A 26897-nucleotide genomic window follows, 5' to 3' on the forward strand; every position below is an offset into this window, starting at 1 on the left:
ATCACATATTTAAGTAGATATAGCAAATATAGCCCTCAGCCATATGTGACTCAGCCCAGCACTGAAGAACCTGACAGAGTAAATGACTGACTAATGGTCCCAGCCCAGATATCTGGAGTAACCATTTTATGAGTGAGCTGGGTGAGGGCAATCACAATAGACACATGCACAGAGGAAAGAGTTTTCCAGTAAAAACCTGCCTTTAATTTTAGGGATAGTTAGCTCTTAAAATAAAATTTGTTTTCCAGTAACATCAAAAAGGTTTTTGCTAGTCATTTGAAAGCCAATTGCTTTCAGTGTATTTTTCTTGAACTAGATTTAAAAGACAACAGATAGTTCATAAATTTATTATGGACAATTTTTTCTAAAGCTTCTTCTTATTATGACAGAGAGGATGAAAAAAAGGAGAATGGGGGCATAGAGAGGGGAAGGAACTGTCTGTTTTTTTCAGAGATTTTAATTAGGTAGCAGGAGTTTTCAAGCTTGGATAAGCTTTCAGGTATTTACTTAAGCATCTGTTTTGCAGGAGGAATTTTAGACCACTGATTGTTTGAATAACTAATTATAAGTTAAAAGATATGATAAAAATAAAGACCTGACTTATAATTTGCCTTCTTATCTTCTTATGTTCAGAGATAAACTTGCTTCACACAGCTCTAGGACTTTGTTCTTCTGCATGTTTTGCTAGGGCAGGTATAAGAAGCCAAATCCTTCATTTCGTAGCTGTGGTGGTCTGGAGTTTGAACCATTTGGTGGGTTATTAGAGCATGAAAAAATTATTATGGTTACCTGAGCCAGGCAAATAAATAAACTGACAGCAGCTTATTGGAAACTTTCTATTTTCCCATTTTGAGTTCATGTTTAATCAGAGCTGTTTGGATACCCAGGCTCCTTTTAATGAAACTAAATTTTCTGAAATTTGTTTATTTTTGCACTATACATAGAACATGCAACTAACTAAAACAGTGTTCCTGCTTTTTCTAATTTACATAAATGAACTTAATTTTTAATTGAACCTATTACTCCTATTAAATCCTCTGGGATGCCTAAATCAAAATGCCGTGGGTCTCCTTATAGGCTGTAATTCAAGGCTATCTTTTTATCATGGTCAGAATTGTTATTCTGGATTCCCACTTAATTATGAAAGTAATGCAATGTGGCAGGTCAGAGGCAACAGTGACATTGCTCATGCCAAGCTGCAAGGATGGCTTGTGAGTGGCTGAGATGGCTTGAATGTTTTAAGTAATAATTTAATTTATCAGTTTGCTGATGGATTGTCCATGGTACTGATTTTTATAACAAACATTTCAATGTTTTCATAATGATGATCAGAAGATAGAAAACATTAATAATTGTACAGTTTTCAAAAGCACTGCAGTGATTTAGAGCCTATATAATGCTTTTTAAAGAGATTCTGATCACCTGGGAGCTTGAATCTTATGGGAACCAAATGAGTTTATATGGCTAAGAGTGGGTTTTCTGAGCAGGCAGCAGCATTTTATTCATAGGAATAAATAATAAATTGCCAGAATGTATTTGAAATTTTTACCCTACCATTTGCAATTTTAAAAGTTCAAATATTGTGTACAAGCTCATTTAAACTGTTGATTTTCAAAGCTGTGAACGTCCAAGTCCAGAAATCCCCAGTTAAAGGTGTTAAAAGGCCCCAGTTTTCCCCCATTTCTCTGCAGAATGCAGCTCAGCTGAACCTGCTGGACAGAAACCAGGCACAGGTGGCTCTGCTTGCTCGGGGGTGTTTTGTGACACGGGACTGCTCCCTGATCTCAGCGGGATCCTGGGACTTCACTGCTCGGCAGCTTGGCTCTCACACCTCCTCCCTCGCTGCTGACCTGCTTTGGAGTCGGTTCTCTCCAGGAAATTGTTCTGGATCATTAACAGGTTCGGAGCTGCTCTGGGTTTTCTCCTGCTTTTTTTTTCCACTCCCGTGTAGCAGTTTGTTTGGTTTGTGCATTACATTGCCAGATTCACCCCAAATCCCAGTTTTATTGTATCATTTTGCTAGTTTCTCTGAGGAGTTTTTAGGCAGCATTCCTTTGAGGAGAAGGAGGAAATAGTGTTGTTCTGTGGAAGTGCCCAGGTGATAAAGAGCAGGATGCTGATGGATTTCCCACCTGAGGAAGACTGACTGGGTTTTAGGATTAAGGACAGGAACAAGAGAGAGAAAAGTGCTCTCTTGAGAATATTGGCTCTACTAGGGTGGTAGCTCTCTTTTAATTTTTTTCCTCTTTTTGTATTGAACTGGTGTCTGTTTAGCCTTCCCTTCAGTGGAAGGATTATCTGAATTTTTTATTAAATCTTAGTATGATGTTTGTTTTCTTATGAAAGTAACTAATTGCAGAACTGCTGATTTGTTTGGGGTTTTTTTCTCATTTATTAATGGTGTCTGGGCATTCGGAGAGCATCTTATTGATGGTGTTAGCACACATTCAGGTTAATTATTTAAGAAATGTATTCCTGTAATTCATCATCCACTGAGGATTATTGAGATATTTTCAATGCATCCAATTTCTTCCACAGGGACTACACAGAGCATGAAGAAAATGAGAATATCCTTGTCAAATTGATGGGGCTGAGACACAGAGCAAGTTAGAAGATGACAGCCAGGTAAGTTTTTGAATTTCTCTCTTTTAACACCTTGCTAGAGCCACATGAATCTAGAGAGTCTTCTTTTAGGAAGATTCCATTAAATTAAAATAAAATAGGACTAAAATGAAGTATGGTAAAATATTCAGCAGAGCTTCTGCTTCATTGCTTTAATGATGAGGACCTATTGAAAGGAACCCAGATTTGTTGGAAGCTGTGGTATTGACCTGAGAGCTCCCCAGTTTCATTCAGGTGCCTGGTAGGTACCTGTGGAAAACTCAGAGGGGGCTCTGTGAAGAGCAGTACGTTGGTGGAGCACCACCCAAGGCAGAGTGGTGAAGAGATACTGGGAATGCATGCAGGACTTAAATGTGTTCCTCTCTCTCCATTTGTACCTTATAGGGATGGATTCAAAATTCATTAGGAAAAATGAGTATGATTGTTTAAATTAGTGCTTGTATTGCTGGTGGGATTGAGGCCTAGCGACAAGGCATGTTTCTGTGTGTGACATAAGCTATCACAGTCAAAGGAAATGATCAGGGAATCATGGAATATCCTGAGCTGGAGGGTTCCACAACAATCACTGAGTCCAACTCCTGGCCCTGCACAGAACAACCTCAAAGGTCACACCATGTGCCTGAGAGTATTGTTCAAACACTCCTGGAATTCTGTCAGGCTGGTGCTGTGACCACTTCCCTGGGGAATCTGTTCAGTGCCCAAGCATCCTCTGTGTGAAGGATGGCATTGCCAAGGCAGTGTTATTTCAAACTGCAGATTATCCCATATACAATCATTTTCCTGACTTTTCTGAGTGACTCCTGTAAGGTTTTTAGGCATCCAGGACAGAGTATTCCCCTTCCTGAATGCTGTTTGTAAGACAGATCAAAGAACCTGTTCTGACAATAGATTAAAAACCCATTACTGTCTTCAAAACCAATTCTTGTCCCCTGGGAGAAGGAAGATTCCTACATGATAAGTTGATTTTGTTTTTTGATTTATAATGCACTGTTATTTATAAAAGTTCTTGAAGTGAATCACTGAATTTTGAACTTTGAATCTCTCTGCAAATAGCAGCAATGAAACTTGCCTTAAGTGTAAATGAGCAGCAATTTAAATATTAACTATCAGTTGATATTTCACATTGCTTCCCACATACCCATTTATAAAACAGTCAAGCTGCAAGCTTTGTATAAATAGCATTTACTTACTGCCATGGTTTAATTGAAAGCTTGGTGTTTGAGGATGGTTAATCTGGGGAAGTGGGAACTAGTAATGACTGCTACTACTTGCTGTGTCATAGCTTTGCTGTGTAGTCTTGAGAGATGACTAAAATTAATGGTGTGCAGTTTCCTCTGACTTGAATTGTTATAATCCCTATCCAACAGAGATATTGTAAACCTGATAATTATTTTATCATACAACAAAGTTGTACTGGCGTGGGTACACATCATAGAGTGCAGCAAGAACATGTTTACAAACAGTCCTTCACCTTCTGGGAATTTGAAACCATCAGGTTCAGTAGTGGGTGAATTAAAGATGATGGGTAACCAAAACCCATTAATATAGTACTTTAATTGCCTTGAGTGAAGGAAAAAAACATAGAAAGAAAGACCATTACTTGTCTGGGACATTGTTTTGCAGTGGTTTTCTGTCAATACCAAACTGGGAGTTCAAACTGGTCCCAGTTTGCGGGAACCAGACCATTGCATTACTTGTTGTTGTTTACACTTTCTCTTTTTCTTTCTTGCACGAATTCCATTCAAGTCTCTCATGATTTTTTCTTAACTTGTGCACAGACGAGGGAATATTCGGGATTTGGGTGGTAGTAGATTGTCACAAGAAACCTTAGTGTGAGTACAAACTGCTCTGTGGGGTGTTGGGTAACAGCAGAATTGAAACCACTGTCACAGAAAGGTATCTATGTATTTGATTAATACGTTCACAGAGTCACAGAATATTCTGAGTTGGAAGGGACTCACAAGCATCATTGAGTCCATGTCTTGAGTGAATGGCCTGTATGGGGCATTTGGCAGTTCTAGGTCATTAGACCTTGGCAGTTCTAGCACTGAGCTAATCAGGGTCAATCTGACACACCCCACATGAGCAAAGCATTTGAAATACGTCTTGTACTCACGTGCAAACCAGGTTCATCATGCATGAAACTGCAAATTTGTTTAAATGCAAAATATATAAGATGTATTGTAGACACCTCATATGAATATGTATAGACATTTCAGTATTAACTACTACAGGCTTCCGTGAGCGACAGTATAAATAACACCTGAGGTTGTTAATCATTTTCAATTAGTCATGACACATGGCCTTGGGCTAAAAAGACCCTGAGAGCCAGACCCTCTGCTGCTATTCCTCCAGGCCTTTCCTTGTTTCTCTGACTGCTCGTGAAGCAAAAAGCTCTCAAATGAGCATTGCTGGGCATTTTATTTATTTGTTCTTCTACTTCTGAATGACTATTAAAATATCTTCTTAGTGAAAATCTTGTTGTTCTGTTCTTAATGCCATAATATTCCATTGCCCTTGGCAGATGCAAACACAGATAATTGTCTTGTTGTAGGACAGATGACCCCATTCCTGTCCCTGTTGTTTAAATCTTGCCTCGAATCCTCAGTTGTTCCCCTCTCAGCTCTGTGAGCACTGTTTCCAAGGCCAAAGACAAGCAGGAAGAGCTTCACAGTCAATATGAAATGTATGAGGTTCTTTGGTCTCTGCTTGGGCTTAGATCTTTTCTGTCTTATTTATGGAGGTTTTCCTCCTTTAGTTTGCTTTATTGGGAGCTAAGCTGTAGTAATACAGGGGGAGGAGGGCTTTTTACCCTGATGTGGTGTTTGCCATGTGAAGTTCCTGCCCATTTGTGTCAGGCAGTCCCAGCCTATCCCCAGCAGATCACAAGGAGACTCACCCTGAACTGAATCTCTGGCTTTGCCTTTGAAATAGATTTGTTTTAACAAGTACTGCCCACAAGGCATAATCCTGTGACTTACTGAAATAATCTGTATGACTTTCCTGGGTGCTTCCTACCTGCTGAAATCCAGTTCTTGCAGACATGCACCTGCCTGCCTTTGCCTGGCAGGAACAGTGACATCAAGTGGCAGTGGGGCCTCAGGGACAGAATAATACTCAATTCCCTTCACACTTTTTCCTCATGATTTTTTTTTAATTTGACATTGTGTGGGAGTTACCACAGCCTGGACAACCTAATAAAGGTAAAAATCTAGGGAGTTTAGAGAAATAAAGGGAATGGGCCCAAACTAGCCCAAAATCTATCTGTAGATTCAGGATTCCACCACTGTGCTCTGTCTCATGGTGTCAGTATTGGATTTTCTTCATCTCCCCTCACTCTGGATAATGGAGGTACATTACTAAAATAAACACTGATAATATTATACCGTTCATTTCTTGTTTCGTTAGTCCATGATAACTGGAAATCCAAAATTTTAAGTAATGGTTGAGATTTTACCATTACTGAAAGGTCTTTCCCAACCTAAATGATTGTATGATTCTAAGATACCAGGAGACCATACCAGAGACCAGCAGTCCCTTTTGTTTTGCAATATAAAACATTATACATGCAAAGAGGAAAGCAAGCAGTTTCTGCTGTGAGCTGCCACGTTCATTTTAGGGAGATTAATCTCACAAAGGAAAGCATATGTGGAACTGGGTCACAGCACTTCACATGTTCAAGCTTGTGTAAGATACAAAGTGATCAATCCCCATAAGATCTTTGTAAAGTGAACAAGGTTTATTATTTATAGTAGTAAACAGGCTGGCATTTATCTTTTCAAAGCATGGCAGTAGCATAAAATATGTTTTAACTTTTGTTGTTTTCAGTTATTTGCATTTTAAAAGCTCTACTTTGAGTCGTTATACCTTTCTTGAGTTTCATGATTTATATAAGATACTTGCATGTACTGAAATGACAATTCTCAAAGCCAGTGAATAATAAAAGCATGGCACAGCATGGAAATTCAGTGTTATAATATGAAGGCATATATATTCTAATATGCAATTATTGCACCTTTTTAAGTTATTCTTAATGGAGATAGCAAGATCACAAAGCCCCCCTAGCAGAGTGGATGCCCTACCTCACAGTCCTGATACCATCAGGAAATGTAGCACAAGAGTGAGACAGCACAGTCAGCGAAATTTGTCTTCCTTTACAGTCTAATTCAACTCCAATCACGTAGAAGGGGAGCCTGTTTAGTGCAGTGGTGTTAGAAAATGAGCCTTAGCAGAAGCTGAAGTCAGGTTTAATGACAATAACTGTTTGGAGTATGTGCAGCAGTGCATGATGAGTTTTATTTTAATTCCTGTCACTCTACAAGAAGTAATTTTCCTTTCTCCTTTCTCACCAGCAATTCCTACTCATCCTCTCATTCAGTTTGGGCTTTTTGTTTTATGACAATTACTGCTTCAGTTTTCTCCTTAAACTTGATCCTGGTTAGCTATACATCTCTAATGCTCTGCTGAGCTAAGAGCATTTTTCACTGATCTATGCCAGCAAAAGTCACGGCTCTCCCACATATTTTGTAACGTTGAGGCTATTTATTGAGATAATCCTTGCATGGATTGAGAGCAGCTTTTTGTGTTAGGCCCAGAGCTTCAGCTGGTGATAACTGTTCAGGTTATCCTGTGGTGCTTCAGGCAAAGTCAGCCTTGGAGGGGGAGGAAATGCTGGGTAAGGAGCTTCTTCTGCAGGTCTGCAGCAGCTCCTGGGATGACCAGTGTGAAATGCTGCATGTTGCTCTTTGAGCTTTACTTGATTTAAGATTTAATGCTTTAGAAGTACTGCCCCCGATTTCTTTTCTGGATTTGGGAGCTGGTCTGGGAGTTTTTCATGCTTTGTGTTGACCAAAATTCTGCTGACAGAAAAGGTAGCAGAGAGCTTTGGTCCCAAGCACCATTCCCTGTGCATTGTCCAAAGGAGCATCACAATCACCTTCAGAGTATTTTACTTAATTAATCATCTGCCTTTATTGAGATTTTACAGAGTGATGCCTTTAGAATATTTTTTTGCTTTTGTCAGAGTACTGTTAAATACTTTTTAGTATTTAACTAGCATTGTTTAGCATTACTAGTACTGTAATAGCGTTGTTAAATACTTCCAGCCCCATCTCAGTGGTATTGCGGCATCTGTGGATCACACAGGTACATTTAGCATCGTCCTTCACTCGCCAAGAGTAACAGTGACACCCTGTGGCAAATTCAGTAGAGGCCTTGCACTGAATTTCCTGGTTTTCTTTCAAATTTGCCTCCGAATTTCTTACACCGTGGGGAGTATCACAGGAGGATCCCTCCTCTGCACATCAGTTCATCAGGGGGTCATCAGTTTGTCATTTGTCTCTCATTATAGGTTTCCATTATTGGAATACATGTCTAATGAGCACTTTAATTCTAAGATACAGAGAACACTCTGTGCCCCAGATGGCCAGATGCTTGAGAAGGTGGAACAGGAAACACAAATTGAGAAAAGAAGAAAATATTACATTTCAGTTTAAATTGACTTCACAGGAATATACTGCTGTTCATTGGCTTTCATACTGTTTTTCTCTGACATGGAAACTGTCTACTGAACTGTATCAGAATGTAATGACAAAGATATCCACAATATAAAGGTATCCACAATACAAAACTGTACTACATAAACAAATACATGTTGAAGTTAGGATCCTCCTTTTAACTTACTTGCATCATTCCTTTGGTTTGCTTAATGAACCTAAATAGCACAATTGCTCTGTAATTACTGTCATAATTCTGATTCCCAGTTAAGTCCCTCACTGCACAGTACTGTAGTTCTACTGTGTTATCTCATGCTGATATAAAAGGCATGTACCCCAGTTAAATATTTTTCAATGAGTTTAACCTTTGACACTCATTATGCCTTTCAGGCAACATAGCTGGCTGAATACTATGGTCTGCACACTGCAAATGCTTTAAGCCTCATGCATGCAAAATAGCTGACAAAAGAAAGATTTTAAAACTTCGTGAGAGGAAGTGGTCTGCTTTTGGCCATTTGGGGGGTTTTGTGGTCATGGGTTTTTTGAGTTGGGAGTTGTTGGTTTGGTGGGGGTTTTATGGGTGTAGGAAGAAGAAAAAGTTAAGAAATATTAGGCAAATACCTCTGTTAAACTTCATATGAATCTTCTGTTATACACAGATTGCCTTAAAAAAATTAATGGACATGCAGGGAAGAATGTCATAAATTAGATTTTGTGTCCTCTGTGCTTGAAATTAAGCTCATTATGTCTTGTCCTATTAGGAGTCTGTTCAGTTTAGTTGTTTGGGTGGCAGGACAGTTCTTTAAGCAGTGGAATAGACTGCATTAGTCAATGGTTTATTCTTCAAAGGTTGTTGTAAGCGAGTTACACAAGTGCCTATGGCAAATATTTTAGGTAGAGTTAGATCTGTTTCAAAGCAGAGAGAGGGAGCAGATGACTTCCCAAGGCTCCTCTCAGTCCTTCCTTTCGTGAGTTTATGGTTGTGTCAGTGAACTTTGTGTTTTAAATAGTATTTTGTGCACATCTACTTTCCCAAGTCTCATTCTGTTTGCTTGGGTTCCACCCAGAAAAACAGTGCCCCCTCTCACTGCCTCTTCCCTTTGGTGGGCTCTGCAGCCCTGTGTTTGGTGCCCACAGACAGTGAGTCACAGCACGAGTGCTTGTGTTGAACAAAGCGAGCACATTGCTCCCACCATCCAAAGCCCTTGGTGTCCCCAAGGGACTGGCACACAGCAATCCCACTGGAGACCAGCGTGGAAGGGAAAATAAAGGGGCAGCTCCACTTTCAGGCCCAGCTGTTTCCTTCTCTTTGGCTTTACGGGATGTCTGCAGGTCAGGGCTCACAATGAAGCCCTGGTAGCCCCCCATGTCTGTGCACTGCCCTCCTGGCTCCCTGGGTGTTCCCCGGAGGCCTTGCTGTTCCTGAGAGGAGAGTTCTGCCATATGGGGTTAAGCTGAAGACACAGGGACTGCCACTGTCCCTTGAAGAACTCACTTATCCCATATGAGCACTCCCTGACAGCCTGTACGGACAAGACATTGTTGACCTGTGTCTCCCTCCAGGGAGCACTTCAGAGCTTGAAGACATGGCTTGACATTAAGTTTTACCTCAACATTATTTTATTTAGGCTCTTAGTTATTTGCTTCAGCTGAAATTTAGGGAAAAACATTTTTAAAGCAGAAAAAGTAAAATTGGATAGGGCTTCGTGCATTGTTTTTTATACGGATCAATCACACGAGATTTTTACAAGAGAAACATTTTATTAAAATCTTGAATAAATTGTTTCTCTGATTCCTCGTACGCTCTTCATATAATACCAGATTCCCTCAGGTACAGACTTCCAATTACAGAACAAAAAAAATTATTTGGTGTTTGTTCTGTCTCTTTTTGTTTCTTTCTTTGTTATTTTCTTTTTTTTTTTTTACATGAAACATCAGTAATAGCTTTTCCACTGCACATGGCTAAATATTTAAGAAGAGATAAGAATACATATGTGGAGTAAGAATCAATTTTTAAGACAATTCTTAAGAAATATTTGCAAGCATTTCATTGTGTCTCTCTAGGGAACTGGCCTTTCCCCTTAGCTGCCCTTGTAAATACATTTCAGAGCACATGGATGGTAACAAAGCTGCCTCTGTCATTGCTGCTTTGTGTCAGCATTGGAAGCCAGAGCTGCAAAAAGCTTCATGTATCTTTGAGACTTTGAATTGCTTTCAACTATATAGGAAGTGAATATAAAATGAGGTGTTAGACCTGTAAAGATGAGTGCATTTCCTTGATTTTTACACACTACACTGTCTTACTCAAGTTAATGGTGTAAGTTTTTGGAGCAGGTTTTTTATTCTTTGTGTGTTTTAAATATGGTGACTCTGTGGGCCAAACCATCTTTCATGGAAGTGATGAGAAATTTGCCACTGATTTTCCAACTAAGAATAGTTTTTGCAGTACTAGCTGAAAGAAAAATCCATTAACAATAGTGTAGAGACATCCTACTTATTTATTTATGTTAACACTAATGTGAATTGTGTGAATTAGTAGTATTTTTGTATATGAATTACTGTTAATAGTATAAATTAATAGGATACTGGATGAGGTCTTTTACTCTTCTCGAGTGTTTAATCCTGCATGACTTGCAAACATGAGGAGCAATATATCATGCTCTTAATGAGGAAGTCAAATTAACATATATATTTTTTCCTATCTAGATTAATATGCCCCATGGGTGCTGACTTTGATTATGTAATCCCTTCTGTGAATGGAAATTATTATCTGGAAATACTGTGAATGCAATTAGCAATTTGAATCTGCTAAACTATTAGTCTACTTAAATATGACGAATCAGTTCTTTTACTTCAATGAATATTTCTAAGGAGAACATAAACTGCATTTTATTTTGCATTACATTCTCCAGGCAGGTTAGATTATCACCTTCTCTTTTGTTTTCAAACCTTTCTAAGTTTTTATCAATACAATGAAGCAAGTCACAGGAACACATGCCCACTTAAAAAATATTTTATATACATGTTTTACCTTGTCTCAACTCCACCTGGTTGTTAATTCTAAAAGGTTACAATACTTAAGACCATGTGATTAAAGTTTCTTATGTTGTTGATGAATCATCTTAGTCTACAACTACATTATATAACACTATTTAGTTTTCACACACAGAGGATATTTGCAAAACTAAACAAACATTTTCTGATGGCATCTAGGTTTTGAACATTGTTTTTTTTTAGTGCCAATTCTACCTCCCCAGGAAGTCAATAGTAGAGAAAGTCACTGTAAAAATGTCCACTGATTTCAACTAAGTAATTTGCCTCAAGATGGAGAACCTTGCCAAATTCAGATTAAGCAAATTATATCAAGTTGTCTTTTTTTTTAAAAAAAAAGAGGGATGGGGTGTAATGGGGTGGGTGCAGGTGCTTATATATAAAAGTATATATATATATATACTGCCCAAGCCTGCAAAACTGGAGTGCCTTTAGCAAATTAGGTGCCAGCTTCACCAATATATTACTCCAGTTTTACACAGTGCTTAATTTCCTGACAGCAACTAGAGTAGTGCAGTGGCAAATGAGCACCTCAGCCCTGAGGGCTGGTTGTTGGTTATCCATGAAGAGCCTGCATTTACTGCTTTGAGCCAACACAGACCTGGGCAACAGCAGCATGTCACTGGTACATGCAGGTAATTTGGGTCACAGACTGGAACAAGACTAGAGTCTGCCTACTGAGCCAGGTGAACATGAATCTCTCAGACAAAATCTTGCAGTCATGGTCCAGCCTCTCCCCATCTTGGAACCTCCTGCTTCATTTGGTGGATCTGCTTCTGTAGTTCATCTCTGTCCAGCTTCATTTTTGCTTCTAGAACTTGCCGCAGAGACCCAATGCTCTCATAGATGGCTGCAAACCCTAATTGCAGGTGAGAATTCCATTAGTTCATACCCAAGAGCAAGAGCATCACACAACCACTGTCAGAATGTGCTTCCCACTGTAACACCCTGCTTTGCACTAGGAACAGCAACAGTTCTGTAGGAAAATAGGATGTAACTGTGTTGGTGGCAAAAATGCCCCTGGTCCCAGCCGAGCTATGGCTGTGTGTGCTCTGGGGAGGGCACTGCCAAGCTGGCAAGATAACAATAATACCCCTTATTGCTGGGAATGTCACACACAGGGAAAATCCTGATTAATGCCACAGGTGTAGCCATTACATCCGCCCCAAAAGTATTTAAATTACTGTGATACAAACAAGGACATTTTGTATATTCTTATAAGTTGATCACTGTTACCACAATTCAGAAAAAAGGACTTGATGACTATGGTCCTACCAGCATTAACTTCAGCTTTCATTTCTTTTATATCTTCATTTATCTCATTTTGGAGTTTGCCAATGCGAATATTTATCCTTTCTTCAGTCTGTTTTGCTTCATGTGCTTCCATGGTTATCTTCTGCATTTCTTCTATTTTCTCAATTTTCTCTGCCATTTGGTTGAATTTCATCTCAAAAGCTCTCTCACTCATTTCCTGGAGCCCAGAAAAAGAATTTTAATGATTTACTCTGCATATGAAATAACAGTAGTCTTTCAAAAATATTAAATAGATATTGACTGTCTTTTATCTGGAATTCAAAGGTGTAAGGAATTATACTTTTTTTATAAAATGATTTTAACTGACTTGATTACTGTAGGCTAAAATACTGATCTGTTTAGCAGTGATCAGATTTATTTAAAAATTCTCAGGTTGTGGGAATGTTACACTTTACATCAGTGAAGACACTTAGGCAAATACAGAGGCAGTTTGAAAATCTCACTCAGATAGTAGCTCAATTATATCATCTTAGTTATTAATAAAGCATTTTGAATACTTCCTGAGCAGTACTGTAGGATATTTTAGAGAAACTTACCGTGTTTTCCTTAAAAGTCAGTGAGAGTTGTTCAACTTTTTGCACAAGCTCTTTTTCAATCTTTTCATGTTCCTGTTCCAACCAGCTACGTGCAGACAAAATCTGACTGCTGAGTTCCTCAATGGCATTTTTTAATCTAAGAGCACAACAGAAATTAGCAGGTACAAAAGGGCAGAACTGGTCAGTCAGCAGTGACTTTTTTTATGAACGTGTTCATAAAATAACATAATGGCAATTTGATACATTCTTCTCACCATATTAAGGTGAGTCTTTGAATTGTAAGGCTACTAAACTGGATAAAGTAACATTGTTTTAGAAAACAAAGGTGAAAGAGCACAACAAAATAGCAGTTATTTATACACAACTCATCACAAATTTTGAAACCTAGCAGATGAAGATTCATTGTGGTATTGAAAATAGAATATGATCATCCATTCAGATTATAATCTTTGTGCCCAGAGGTCTTAAACTAGAACAGAGATTTGGTAACTATTTATTTTGGTGGCAATGCTTTTGTAGACCTGAAGATTGCAACAGTCAGACTTGGAAAACTGAGGCCCTGCCTCCCAGGGTGCAGGGCAGCAGCACTTACTTGGTGTCCAGGAGTTGTAGCTGTTGGTTGCTCTCTTTGTAGGCAACCTTGAGCTTTGCTTCTTGCTGCATTATTGATTGCTCTACTCTGCTCAGCAGGTGAGAAATCTGAAACAAAATTCAGAATTTACTACTTTTCAGCAGCATTTCATCACAGTTTCACCTGGGACATTTTCATAACAGCAGGGAAGGTCTTAGAGAGATCACTTCTGCTAACATTTCTAAAATTATTGAATTGGCATATTTTACTTTATCTTGAAAAATACAATATCTCTTAACATAAAAGTATCAACATTTTGAAAACTGTAATTTTTTTTTTGCCTTAAATAATTGCAATAGTTTTGCCTTGAAAGCATCTCCCTGCTCCCCCCTTGAGACAGCTGGATTTGCAGAATCCATACATCTCCACATTGCCACATAAGCACAGTAAATAAATAGCAAAGCACTCCACCAGCAGTGAGGGGTGTGCTCCATCACTCTGTGTATAATGGCTACTGCAGGGACAGAAGGGCTGGGTTTAACTGGGGATAGGTCATTACTAGAAGAAAATATTTCTCACCAAAACAGTCATCCCACTTTCATAAAACAGTTCTGGCTTATAAGATGCATGACAACATCCTCCTGACATGCTAAGGTACTACACTGAGCCTTCTGAGAAAGGTAAAGTGGATTTTAACCATTTACCTACCGCAAAATGAAGATGTAAAATACTTTTGTTGACCAAGAAAATGGGAAGGCCTTGAGATGGAGATATGAAGAATCCTTTTCCTTAATGTCACAAGTCTCTGCTTGTATCTAGTGCTCACTTCCATTCTCAAACCCAATGGAAGAGAAACCTGACGGACAGATTAATGGATTCACAGAACCCAGAGCCAGTTTTGTTTTGCAGACCTTCAAAAATTGTGTTCAAACAGATAAAGAATCATCCTGGGAAGGCCAAAACATACAGGGAGAGACACTGATGCTTGCATTGATGTAGTTTTGAGGAGCATCCATGCCATGTTCACATTCCAACCTCAGGAAGCCATTCAGGCCAGAAATCACTGACTTTTGTTCGTTCCTGGAGTCCTTTCAGATGCCTTTATACACTAGTCCCTTCTACACAGGATGCTGAAGGCAGAAATTAGGGACCTTTTTTCAGTTAGACCAGTATACTAATGCAGGTAGGTACCAATATTCAATGTAATAACGACTGTGAGCAGCTACACCTCTCCATTTGTAAATCTGTGACCTCCCAGGACAATAATTAACAGTATTGGAATCTGTGGGAATTAGACTGTGACGCTTACCTGTACATGGATTGCTTTGGTCTAAATACCATACCTGTATTTCTGCCTCTTTGATTTTAGATTCTAAGATCAGCTTGGAGGTGTGTTGGTCTTTACTTAGGCTCTGAAGTCTTTCATATGTAATTTTATGCTCTGCAGACAGTCTGGCTAACCCAGCATCACACCTGTTTGAATAGATAAAAGAAAAAAGCAACAGCTACATAGAATAGGAGGTTCAGGCTTTTTAAATTTTCCAGTTTATACTGGCCATTTCTGGTCTAGGGAAACCATGTGGCTGTCTAGGGAAACAATGTCTTATGAGACTGTAAGAATTGTCAGGTATATCTCATAGTATTCAGCAAATTGCTCCCAAATGGGCTCGAGGTCCAATAGTCTGACACACACATTTCAGTCATCTGGACACTGCCATGATATGGGCAGGCTGTGTTATCAGTCAGGGAAATCACATCAGAAAGGCAAAGGTGCACAATTTCATTACCTTGTGTTTTTGTCATACTCCAGAATACACCTGACTGGGTGTGTATGATTTCGCCTTAGTGATTAAGGACCATTTTTTCATGATTGTAGCTTTGTATTTTTATTTGTGAAACAGTAGTATACAATTAATATATGTAGTAAACAACACTGGGCAAATTTTACAGTTCTTAGTCTTTATTTAGGTAAATAAATAAATTGTCACTGAAAGCAGTGGCAATTTTGTCTCAGAAAAGATTATGAAATGAAGTCCTGGAACACAATAATTATTGTTTCTTTTCTTCACATTGGAACATTTGATGCTGTAACATTTTCAGTCTAAATGTGCTCTAGAATATGTGCATTTTCTACCAGATTTCAAAAAGAATTTGACCAGGTGGATTTCATCTACAGTAATACAATAAAGGCATTAACTGAGCTGTAAAAATGTACATACTGTGATTTCAGGAGTAAGACCTCTGTGAAGTATGACTCATGGACAGTTTTTTGCTAAGGGAAATATGTAACCAGCAATGTTACCAAATTTGATCTAGAAAACTGATGGGGAACAGACAGCAGTTACAATCTGAGGGAGAAAAAGGCAATAAAATGGAACAAGCTGAGGCAGGTTAAGTCATTACCTAAACCAATGACACACTTTATGCTCTTTTTAGTCACATTTCAGTTTGCAGGCTTTCGTTTCAACATGCATTTTCATCACCTCGGTTACAGTAACTGCCATTATCATTAAACATGAAGGGAAAGTCCCAACTCAGATGGCAAATGGAGCATTTGCTTATTATTATGGTACGATTTCAATAAGAAAATCATCAGTCATGCAAAGTAGCACATAGACATTATAAAAGTTTTGGAAATCAATTGATGGTGTAGCGGTTGAGCACAGTGAGAGCAGTGAGTAATGTCTGTAGGAAGACCAGCTGAGGTTTACACAGCACTGAACTTTACTTCTGGGTCTCACAATCAGGCACTTCTTTTAGAAAGATGAGGAAAACCAAATCTCTCCCCGTTGTTATGATCAGAGAGAATCAGAGCAATGAAATCATCTCACATCTAATCACCAAAATGCTGTGGGCTCCAAAAATGGTTAGTTTTGTTTCTCTGAGACATGACTGAAAATATAAAAAGCAACAGCTTTGAAACTACTGAAGCAAATGTAAACAGCGAGCATCTGTAATTCTTTTTAAAGCAAATAAATGTTCTGGCTTTAATCACAGAGCATTTCTTTTCTTCATGGAACTCAGTTACCTGGTCAAAGGGTTCATGTAGTTCCATGGTAACTGAAACACTAAAATTCTGACTGTGTTAATTTAGTGTCAGCCTGGTGTGTATTGATCAGATTATTTTGGTTTTTCTGCTATATCTGTTGTACACACCCACAAACACCTGATCAGTTTTGACCTGGAAGAAAATATTAGTGTTCAGTATCAAAGAATGAGGTTCTGACATTAGCTATGTGAGTACACATTTTGAGTTAAAAAGTTAGGACAGTTAAATAACTTCACTCCCTGCTTCCACTGGCTTTCAAACAGAAAGGGAGGCAATAATGAGATGAACATATGGAGAAGCATGGGCTTTCTAACACTTGATTCAGGTTTCTACTGTATGATGGGTTGGAAGATAATCAACAATTTAAACACAAGGGAACATTATAGCTTGCAATTTTTCCCTGTTAAAAAAAAAAAAAGAAAGAGAGGGGAGAAAAAAAATGGCACACTATAATCCCCACTGAATTCCCCACACCTCTGGAAGTTCTTTTTTGAGTCTTCTTTATGGATTCATATTAAAATGACAATAGAAGTCTTCTTAAAAATAGAAATACATGTTTCTGAACACTGTATTTGATTTAATCTCTATAGATGTAGCCAGTGGGCTACGGGTATAAAGACAGAAGTTGGAAACAAGTTTCAAGGTTTGGTCATCCTAAAAGCACAAGGAAAGACAGGAGAAATAGATTAAGATTTCTAGGATGGATCCTGGTTTAAAAATATAAGAGCTGAGTATAAAACAGTTTTGTACAAAGAAGTGCACAATAAATAATTCTCTGAAATACTGAAGCTGTCCATAAAAACAACCCAGGGCAGTTTTTCATATGCAGTTGCAAACATGCACTGTTGAAATTTGGACCAAAGGTGCACTAGAATGTGTTCATTTTGCTACTGTTTCATTTGGGGGGACAATTTCTGAAAGTTCTGATTGCAAGCTGTGTACTTAGGGGAGATTGGTAAATGAAGACTAAATGGAGAGTTTTCATACTGCTAAGTATTATCCTCGATTTCAGAATGTAGTAGAATTCTAGAAACCAGTAAAGTTTATTATAAACAGTTAAATTATCAAACAACTGCCTTCCAAGCTGTAGTAAGCAAAAGTAGTAGTTATTTTTCTGGCACACTGAAGAGCATTTTTATTGTCTTCAACCTCTAAGAAATCCAAAGACAGAAGTTGCTCCAGTTGGTATCACTAGAGCCTAGATAAGGCTGAGAGCTGTGCCAATACTCTGCACCTGGGTACTCTATACCTGTGCTGTGCTGGTACCCAGAGAGATGTTAATGTTCCTGTTCTATTATAACAGGAGGGCTTTCAATTAAAATGCCAGTGTTTCAGTGAAAACCAAGCAGTGAAAGGCAAGTTGACACGTACAGGGCAGGCAGCAGGAAGGAGCAGCAGAGCTGCTGGATGGTGCTGGTGTGGCCCAGGAGCCCAGAGCAGCCCCCCCTGCTCACCTCCTACACAGCAAGAGCCAGAGCACAGCAGATTTATTGTACCCAAGGAGTTCACAAATTCAGTGCGTCCCAGACGCATCAGACTCATTTTCTGTGCAGTGCAGGAAAATCTGCCTACATCTAATGAGTCCAGGTTGTCTGAAATGAATCAGTTCTGTAATGTATATAAAAAAATCATCTATATATGCAAAGTAGGCCCAGTTAGAACACGCAGAGTTGCTGTTTCTCTGGATGTTTTAGCCATCAGGAAGCTTCTAGAGACAGCTATTGATATCTCTACAAGGAGGCTGCTGCATTTAAACTTTCCAGACAAATGTTCATAATACACAAGTAATTCTCTAAATAAATGATAAGGCACTACTACTGAATTTTATGACTTAGTATCACTAGAAAAAGAATTGTTAAATCTATGCTATATAAAATTGAGAACATCAGGGACAGGAGGCTGGAGAAATGGATCTACTGGCACCTATCTAATTCTCTGCTGAATGTGTCACTGTATTTAACAGGGGTAATATTTTTTCTTAAAGTTAATAATCATGCTGATTCTTGGGAATCCTTCATGGTGAACGCTGTGATAATGCTTTACAAGTTCATCCATAAATTGTGCTTATTGAGAAATGGTCCAAAGACATGAGCTGCAATGTGTATTCAGTCATTTCCTGATAACAATAGTAGTTGATTTTATGATGTGAGTGAGGTGTGTCCAAACCTCATTCCTCCAAACCAGGGGAGTGTGGTTTGGAGCTGTGCTTCAGAACTGCATGTGCATGTAGGGATCCCTGTTCTCATCATTAGAAGCAGCAACCCTCAAGAAATAACAAGATAGTTGTTTGATGATATATTGACATGTTACAGAACAGTTGGTGTTAGGAAATAAACACCACTCTCTCCAATATTGAAGTTGAATAGGATGTTTAATGTGCATGTAATTACTGGAACTGAAATTTGGCCAGAATCCTAAGACCGACACTAAAACTATTACATGACCAAAGGGCTCAGATTTTGGGAGTTACTGTAGTGCAGTGTGTATGAACTGAGCCACACCAAGTGTGTGTCTGCACACCACCAGCCCAGAGCACACGGGCTGGACTCAGTGAGCCTGTCACTGCAGCCTGAGCCCCACCTTCACTGGGGTTGAAAGCTGATGCAGAGTGAGTTGGTGACCCACAGGAACTTGATCATGTTTCTAATGTTTCACTCTGAACTCTTCTGAAAGCTAGCACGGCTAGATGTGAAAGTAAAATTGCATTAGGTGAGTAAAGCTAATTTTACGTAAGGAACATTGGCTAGAGTAATTAGAAACTGTTTATCCCAGGGAAAATTCTGTATTGTGCCAACAGCACAACAAACCACTGTCTTGACCATATTCTCCAGCTGGTGCTGTAATCATTATTCACAGCAACACTAATTTTTGAAGTAGAATATGTCTGTAAATAAAGGCAAACAGTTTTCCCTCACGGAACACTGCTTTAACTTGATTTCTGATAAAGGGAAGATATTTTTTTTCTTCCTCATTCAGGGAATTTTTGTCTGTAGAGAGCATGCTGAATAGAAGCACAGAGGGCACAAGCAAAGATAACAGTTAAAAGACAATAAACTGATTCTCTTAGGGTAATGACTACAAATAGCCTGCAGTTGTTGCCCAGTCTGACATAAGGCAGATGGGTTTACTCTCATACAATTATCAGATAAATTGCAACCCAAGCGCAGTACCAGGGCGGTGCCCTCAGTAAATAAAGGAGGAAACTCTGGCACAGAGTGTGCCAGTCCCTCACCACTCCCCTTCTGAGCACTCAGGGCAGGCAAGGGCCCTGCTTTGACATCCAGGCCAGCACCTCTTTCTTCTCTTGAGTTCTGTTGTTGAAGGCAAAGACACTACATTTTGCTTCCCAAGGTGTCAATAATGGTGTTGTTCCAAGTGTGGACCCCTGTCGGGATGTAGTATGATCTCAAAGTGGACTTTTTATATAAAGAAGCAGGAAGATCTAGGCATGTATTTAAGGGATTTTTCAGTGAGATACATATGTGTGTGTGTGTGTGTCTTTCTCTTTCAATCAGTTTTCTGATTTGACAAAATAAACTAGTTCATTCATTTTTGCTAAAGCATAGTGCATAACTTACTAAATTTTTAATTCTTTTTAAAACCTCTCTGAAGTATTCTTTACAAAATGGGCTATGAAAGTTACAGTGGAAGCTTCAGGCAACTGAATAATTTATGAGAAAACTTCAGTTCAAGAAAATTCCACCCTGATTTTTTCTGTAGCCTTTTGAAGGTTATCACTAAATCAGCTGATGTACAAAGAAGAAAGAAAAATTACCTGTACAATATAGACAACAGGTCAAATTCAGGACAAGTATAGCTCCATCAGAGTTATCAGCCAAGCTGCTTTAGGCCAGATTAGGTCCTTTCCCTGTAGCTGTACATATCCTCTGTCTTTTGTGTTCAACTTTAGGGACACTTAAGCCAGTGTTGCTGCACTGGGGTTTGTAAACGTGTCATTGATGGCACAGTGAAGTCTGTGTAGCTGCACAATTGTAAGCTGGAGTATCAGGCAGCCTGTAAAACCTCTATTATTGTATAGCCTTCTGTTCCTTATGTGTCACGTAGCCTGTGGGTTTTAATATGGCTAACCAACAACTGAATGTGCAGATTTTTATTTCTAAAACATATGCAAAAATGTGCAACTATTTTGTTCTTCACAAGTGCAGATTGTTCCGTGCTGTCTTTCTAATGGTGCTAATTAATGTGTTTCAAAGATACATGAGTCTAACCACAGTACTTTTTAAAGCTGAACCAAATCCAAATTTGCCAGAGGAATTCGAAGTAATTTATTTAAAACTAATTTCAGGAATTTTAGGAATTAAGTGTGATATTATTAAGTTTAATACGTAATACTGGAATGCAAAGGATTATTATTCATTCAACATAGAACAAAATTATCCTGGGAATTTTGCCAAAGTTGAATTCAGCCTATTATCATTCACGTTAATACTTCAAGATTAAAGCAACATTAACTAGCCCCCAAAATACAGTTCCATGTTGACTTTTACCTTGCAACTCTTCCCCGAAGATCCCCTAAGCCAGAAAGCTGCCGCATTTCCAGACTCTTCAGGGTAGAATTTGTTCCGTAGCTGAGATTGTCTCTGACACGTATCTGTTCCTGCAGCATCTACAAAGCATTCATATGCAAATAAAAGCTCAGCATGTCACATTTAATGTACACTTAAAATGTCACTCACTATTTTTCAGTCGTTCACTACCCTCAGATACCATTTTATTATTACTTTATTAAAACTTTGTCCTGCAATGTACTAAACCAGATATCTTTTAGGCATTTTATTATTTCTTGTTATTAGTGTCCAATCTGCACATAAATACCATAATATGCATAAAGTATAACTTGACAATAAAAATGAAAGGATAAAAAATATTGGGTTTTATCCTTTCATTTTCCCCACCACACCCGTGTTGCTCACTGCAGCAGAGGTCACATGTGAAGTCATGGATCTGCATAGGATTAGGTCATAAAAATGAGCAGTTGGGTTTGGTTACTTGGTGTCATCGGTGAGTCAGAAGGGAAAGAAAGTTTATTACAGAGCTCAGGCATTTCCTAGTGTTTACACAGCACAGCCTTTGGACTGAACTTGAGCTGGGTATTAGTGTCGCATTAATTCATTTTTTCAAGATTTTCCAGTGCAGCTTTTGAAAGCAAGCTTATTAGAACCACAAAGGCTTCTGTGTTTATATGCTAATATCCTGTGCTATTTTCATAGCCCCTGAAAGAATTATGTAATTTGCAAACACTTTTTCAAGTTGTAAAAACAGTTTATAAACTTACAGGATCTTCAGACCTTGTCTGACCTCTGCTTATCCTGTGGTATAAACTTTCTTAGGAAATTAGCAGGACTGAGTAGCTGGGATGGCGTTAGTGCCGTGGAACATTCCTGACATACCTCAATGTCCCGATTGAGCTGCCTCACTATGGCCGTGATGTTTCGGATGTGCTCCTCCAGGAGCTGCCGGGCCAGCCGGTCTCCCCCCCCTTTGTTCTGCATTCTGTGCAGAGTGTGAACAATGTCCTCCTTAATGCGGAAAGCGTGTTCCACAAGGGCCGCCGTTGTTTTCTCATGGCTTAGGATCCTGTCTTCCAGCTGATCCACCAGGCTGGCAGATGCCAGCGGCACCGCTGTCAGCGCCTGGCTGTGCAGCGGGATGTTCCGAACCCGTCTAGTGCAGAAGAATAGCCAAGATATTGTTAAGTTCTCACACAAAACTCTGCAATGTCTTTCCACGGGAGACAGTGCAATGCTAGCTGAGTACTGGGAGAAGCCCCAAAATACTCCCAGAGAGAGGGCCCACTCCTACAAATAAGCGAGTGCTGTGTTGGCTACTGCGTGTGTCTTGTACAAAGGCAGGTCAGGCTCCCTGTCATTCCCCTTAAGGGAGCTTACAAAAGCATAGGATCTTAAGAAAAGGACATTAGCATAATAAAAGTAGTTACAATTCAGAACTAGAATTTGATTAAGAATCCAAATTCAAGCCCCTTTATTGAGTTTCAAAAGTAATGTTATTTGTCTCTGCAGTTCTCAGGCTTAATCTAAGCCGTAACTGTAGAAGGTAGGTATTGTAAATCAAATGCAAACAGACAGATTAAAAAGCAGTAGCCTGTGTCAATTCCTTTTTTCAGTCTCTATAGCTATTCTGTAACACACACAGAAGCTTGTTCCCCCATGAACTGGACAGGAGCATATGTGGGTATAGAAAGATCAAAATTATTACAAACTTCTCATAGTCTTAGAACACAAATTTTCCCCCCAAAATAGCTTACATTTGGGTACCTTGAATATTTGTCTATATTTTTCAAGGGTGCAGTGCACTTGCATAGCTTCCATGGAATGCAATGGAGCTCATGGGTGCTGAAAGTAAAACAATTAGGCTGCTAATGCATGCAATCTTTTCCTGCCACTATATTCTGTAAAGAATAATGAAAACTTTCAGAAGCATAAGGGGAAGATACAAGTTCAACCCCACTTTGAAAGAGGAGATCTTTTCTTAGAAGTGTATTATTTACTGTGCATTCTCATTTTCATTCCTATTAATAAGCCAAATCAGCAGTTCAGTTTCACCATGATGATACTGTAAGAGATGCATGAGGACTCTTAATACAGGTCACTTTTGGCTCTGAATTTTCACACTCGTTCCATGCTATTAGAAGACTGGCTAAAGTAAAGTATTGTTGGACTTCTACTCAGTTACAGTTTAAGTTATTTAATTTATTTGAGAAATGGTTAAGTAAAAGCTGAGCAAGGAATTGTGATTTGGGCCATGATTTGAATGTTTACAGTATTTCACTTTGCTTTGCATACTAATGCCAAAGTCCCAAGCCACGGCATTGCTATATATAGGGAACCAAGAGACACACAATACTCTGCAATACGAAGATTTTAATTTTTATATTCCAAACTGTACCTTTCAGAAGGGGCAAGAGTTGGGAAGATTGGGCTTCGGTGGGCCATTTTCTGGTCAATAATTTATGTCTGTTGAAAAAGTACACATTGAATTATTGAGTAGTTTATATCGGCACTGACATGACTAAATTCTTCTGCTTTAAGTGCACCTTTAAGTAAAGTTTAAGATTAAAAATAGATACAAAAGAATGAAGACTAAAAACTGCTAAAAAGCTTTTTATAGTGAAAATTATACTCTTGAAAAGGCAAGGGTGACAGCCTTGAAACTGAAATCTGCTGTTGACCTACAGAACCGGTTTGGCAGGACAAAGGTAAACAAACTTCTTGTCCCCAATCTGTCTACTGGTCTCAGACATAATTAATCAGTGAATAATAAAGTAAGATCTACAAGATTATTGTAAAACTTAGGAAGATATTGACTGGAGAGTCAAATACAAATGTTTCATTACAGTACATTATTAGGGATAAGGTGCTTTTCAGGTAAAAGCATTGGCAGTCAGAAACCTAAATAAAATGTGTGACATCAGCATAGTTTAGCAAAATTGAGTCTTTTGCTAATTTGTCTTGAAATCTAAATGATCACACTTTATGTTGTAAGTAAATTCTTCTGTGGTAAGAATATAGATTATGGCTTTAATTTTTAGACACTGCCAGCCAGACTGTGACAGACATTGCAGCAGAGTAGGTCTATTCAATAGCTTCAGAAAGATATTTTAATATCTTACTGTGATACCAGTACCTGGCTCAGAAGCTTTGTCTGCTGACAGAAATTAAATTAATGACAAAGATGTTAGCCTCAATCAAATCCAACTATTCTACCCTATATAAAACAAATCAACATTTTTAAGTATCAAGAGAATGAGAACGGCCTAAGCCTGAACTCCCTGGGAACCTAAAATCCTCCCTGAAAACTAAAGGCTGATGTATGAAAAGAATTTTGCAATTGCTGATGAAATCCTGTGCATTATGCTCTACCAGTAGAAAGAGAAAAATGGGTTATGGAAATAAAATAGCCAAACAGTGATTGTGAAGAAGCAATAACGCTGCCCTCCGAGATCTCAGAATGCAAAGCATGTTTGTGCTTTAGAAATGTATGAAAGCAGTGCCTGGGAGCAGAGAGCAAACATTGTCACAGTGTGTGTGTTCTATTTATAGCACGGTGCTTCAGAAACTACAAATTAGGAAAAAAAATAGTTTTAAGAGAAGGTGGATTGCTGAGCAGCAATGACAATAGACAGGAATTCAGAAGGTCGGAGTTTAACTCCTTGCTCAATCTCTGACCCACTGAACTTCAGACAAGTTATTTCCATGCCTAATGACTCAGTTTCCCCATATGGCAGAGAGAGAACAATACCTACCTCCCTGTTTAAGTTCTTACATGGCTATAAGTAAAAAGCAGGGTATAAGAGCTGGGTATCATTGTGATGACTTCTGCCTTCAAAATCCTGCACAGACACTGAAGGTCCAGTTCTGCAATCTGTTCCTCACATCATCCTTTCCCAGTTGTTGGTTTTTAAGCAATGCCACCACTCTCCAGATGTCCCTCCTGGCTGTATCCCCAGGTTACACCACCTGAGATCATGTACTCTTAGACCTCTGGGCCTTAACACATTTTAATGATCTTGATGCAGTGAAGCATCTGAACACAGTTTAACTGTGAACACAGGGGTTATCCCACTGATTTAAGAAGAGCTGTGTGTGCTACAGCAGCAAAGCAGTGGATGCTACCTAGAAGAACAAAGAACAAATATTAAAGTTGGCACAGTAGCAGTCTCTTAGTGAAAGAAACTTATAAAAGACAGGCAAACAGTGTTTTAATCTTATGGCCTTTGGTATCTATTTATTATCAATTGGAAAAAAATGTTTGCAGCAGAGGAAGCATAGGTTTGCTTGAAGCTTTAACTTTTTCTGCCAGATTACCATTAGACATGCAGCTAAATGCAAGTATTTCGAGAAATTGTGCACATGGAACAAAAGTCACACAGATGAACGTCTCAGTCATTTGTTGTTGCTAACTTAAGCACTTCCTTCAGTCACAGTGAAATATCAGCAGTTATTGGATTTCTTGGTCTGATCCAATAGCCAGAAAGGATGTGTTTAAGATCTTGTTCAGTGGTTGTACAAAACTTTCCTGCAGTTTGGAGATATTTGCAATAAACTGTAACAAATAGATGTCAGAACTAATGACAAATTCCTTCTCTATGAAGTGTATGTAATACCAACGTAGACTAGTAAATATAAAAGAAAACATAAGATGTTCTGACACCTGGATTCAGAGAAGTGTAATTTCACATGGCTGCAATTCTAATGGCAGTAAACTGGGACCAAGTTAAATACCAGTTTAAATACTCTCTACAGGTGCTTAATTTTATTTTAATGATGTTGTCTCCTACTTAATACTGCTATAGCAATTTAAGTCATGATATATTAACCCCGTAAATATTGGGTTGATTAATTTAGGTTACTGAATATTCCAAATATACTTGTCACATGGACAAGATAAAAGATTTTCCCCAGCTGTGAACTGTATGCCTGATTGCCAAAAATAGCAGTTCACCTGACACACAGGGCAGCTTTTCCATAAAAACATGGATTACTTCCGTATTGTTTCTTTAAGTCATTGACATCAGATGTGTAAAAATCACCCATGGAACACGATGAAAAAACACTTTTAGCAATGTACAGTTCACTCCTTGCTATTTGTGCTGTGGCTTCCCTTCCCCACTTCTCAGACTGCCTTGCATGTTTATTTTCTGTGCATTCTCCATTTCTCCTGTTATGAAGGATAATCTCATCTGTAGTGTTCAGATCCTCATCTTCCATGATAACCTACGTCTAATACTTGCTGTAATGTCTCTGCACCTCGGAGTGTTTTTCACATTCATTCTCACAATATGCCTGCGGGGTAGGAAAGCATTATTATCCCTGAAAACATAATTTCCTTCTGTTGCTGCTAGGGAAGTGAAGCACGGGGTGGGCTATGTGACTTGCCACAAGTCACACGGGAATCAAAGCAGACTGAAATACCTGCCTAGGCAAACACTTTAATCACTCTTTTCTTCTTAAAATAGCAACCGCTTTGGTTGCTGCGCAGGGAACGTGTGACACCACCCCGGCAGCTTCCCAGTGTTACTCTGAAGTGCTCTGGGGCGACGCTTTGGAGTAAGAGAAAAAGTCCTTGTGTTGCACCTCAGCAAAAAGATGGGTCAAAAGGCGGCGGTGTCGGGGAGAACCAACCCCCGCCGGCCCCCTCTGAACTCGGACGCGGGGTGCGAGGGGGTGCGGGAGGGACTCCCCGGCAGCGCCGCGACCGCGCCCGCGGCTCCGGACCAG

At 39.0% G+C, this 26897-nt stretch overlaps 2 protein-coding genes across 3 annotated transcripts in view; one reads left to right on the forward strand and one right to left on the reverse strand.

The window, feature by feature from the left end:
• The window catches only part of MYO1E (myosin IE), a 124442-nt gene that overhangs the window by 13451 nt on the left and 84094 nt on the right, over positions 1-26897 (forward strand). The window contains exon 2 of the mRNA XM_064668196.1: positions 2539-2625. The gene's annotated coding sequence lies outside the window, so the exon portion shown is untranslated. The remainder of the gene's footprint in view (positions 1-2538; positions 2626-26897) is intronic.
• FAM81A (family with sequence similarity 81 member A) lies at positions 6341-24970 on the reverse strand. Of its 2 annotated transcripts, XM_064668243.1 has the most exons (10): positions 24923-24965; positions 23566-23633; positions 22935-23012; positions 22050-22323; positions 21147-21265; positions 14933-15062; positions 13611-13717; positions 13019-13154; positions 12444-12639; positions 6341-12027 (listed from the first exon to the last, which is right to left on the reverse strand). In XM_064668243.1, the coding sequence occupies exons 2-10, from the start codon at positions 23610-23612 to the stop codon at positions 11888-11890; spliced, it is 1227 nt and encodes a 408-aa protein (XP_064524313.1). In that variant the 5' UTR covers positions 23613-23633; positions 24923-24965; the 3' UTR covers positions 6341-11887. The 2 variants fall into 2 exon arrangements, with proteins under 2 accessions (XP_064524313.1, XP_064524315.1); XM_064668245.1 differs by lacking the exon at positions 22935-23012 and having other exon boundaries at positions 24923-24970.

This window comes from Pseudopipra pipra, chromosome 12 (assembly GCF_036250125.1).
Source record: "Pseudopipra pipra isolate bDixPip1 chromosome 12, bDixPip1.hap1, whole genome shotgun sequence".
Taxonomy (NCBI): domain Eukaryota; kingdom Metazoa; phylum Chordata; class Aves; order Passeriformes; family Pipridae; genus Pseudopipra; species Pseudopipra pipra.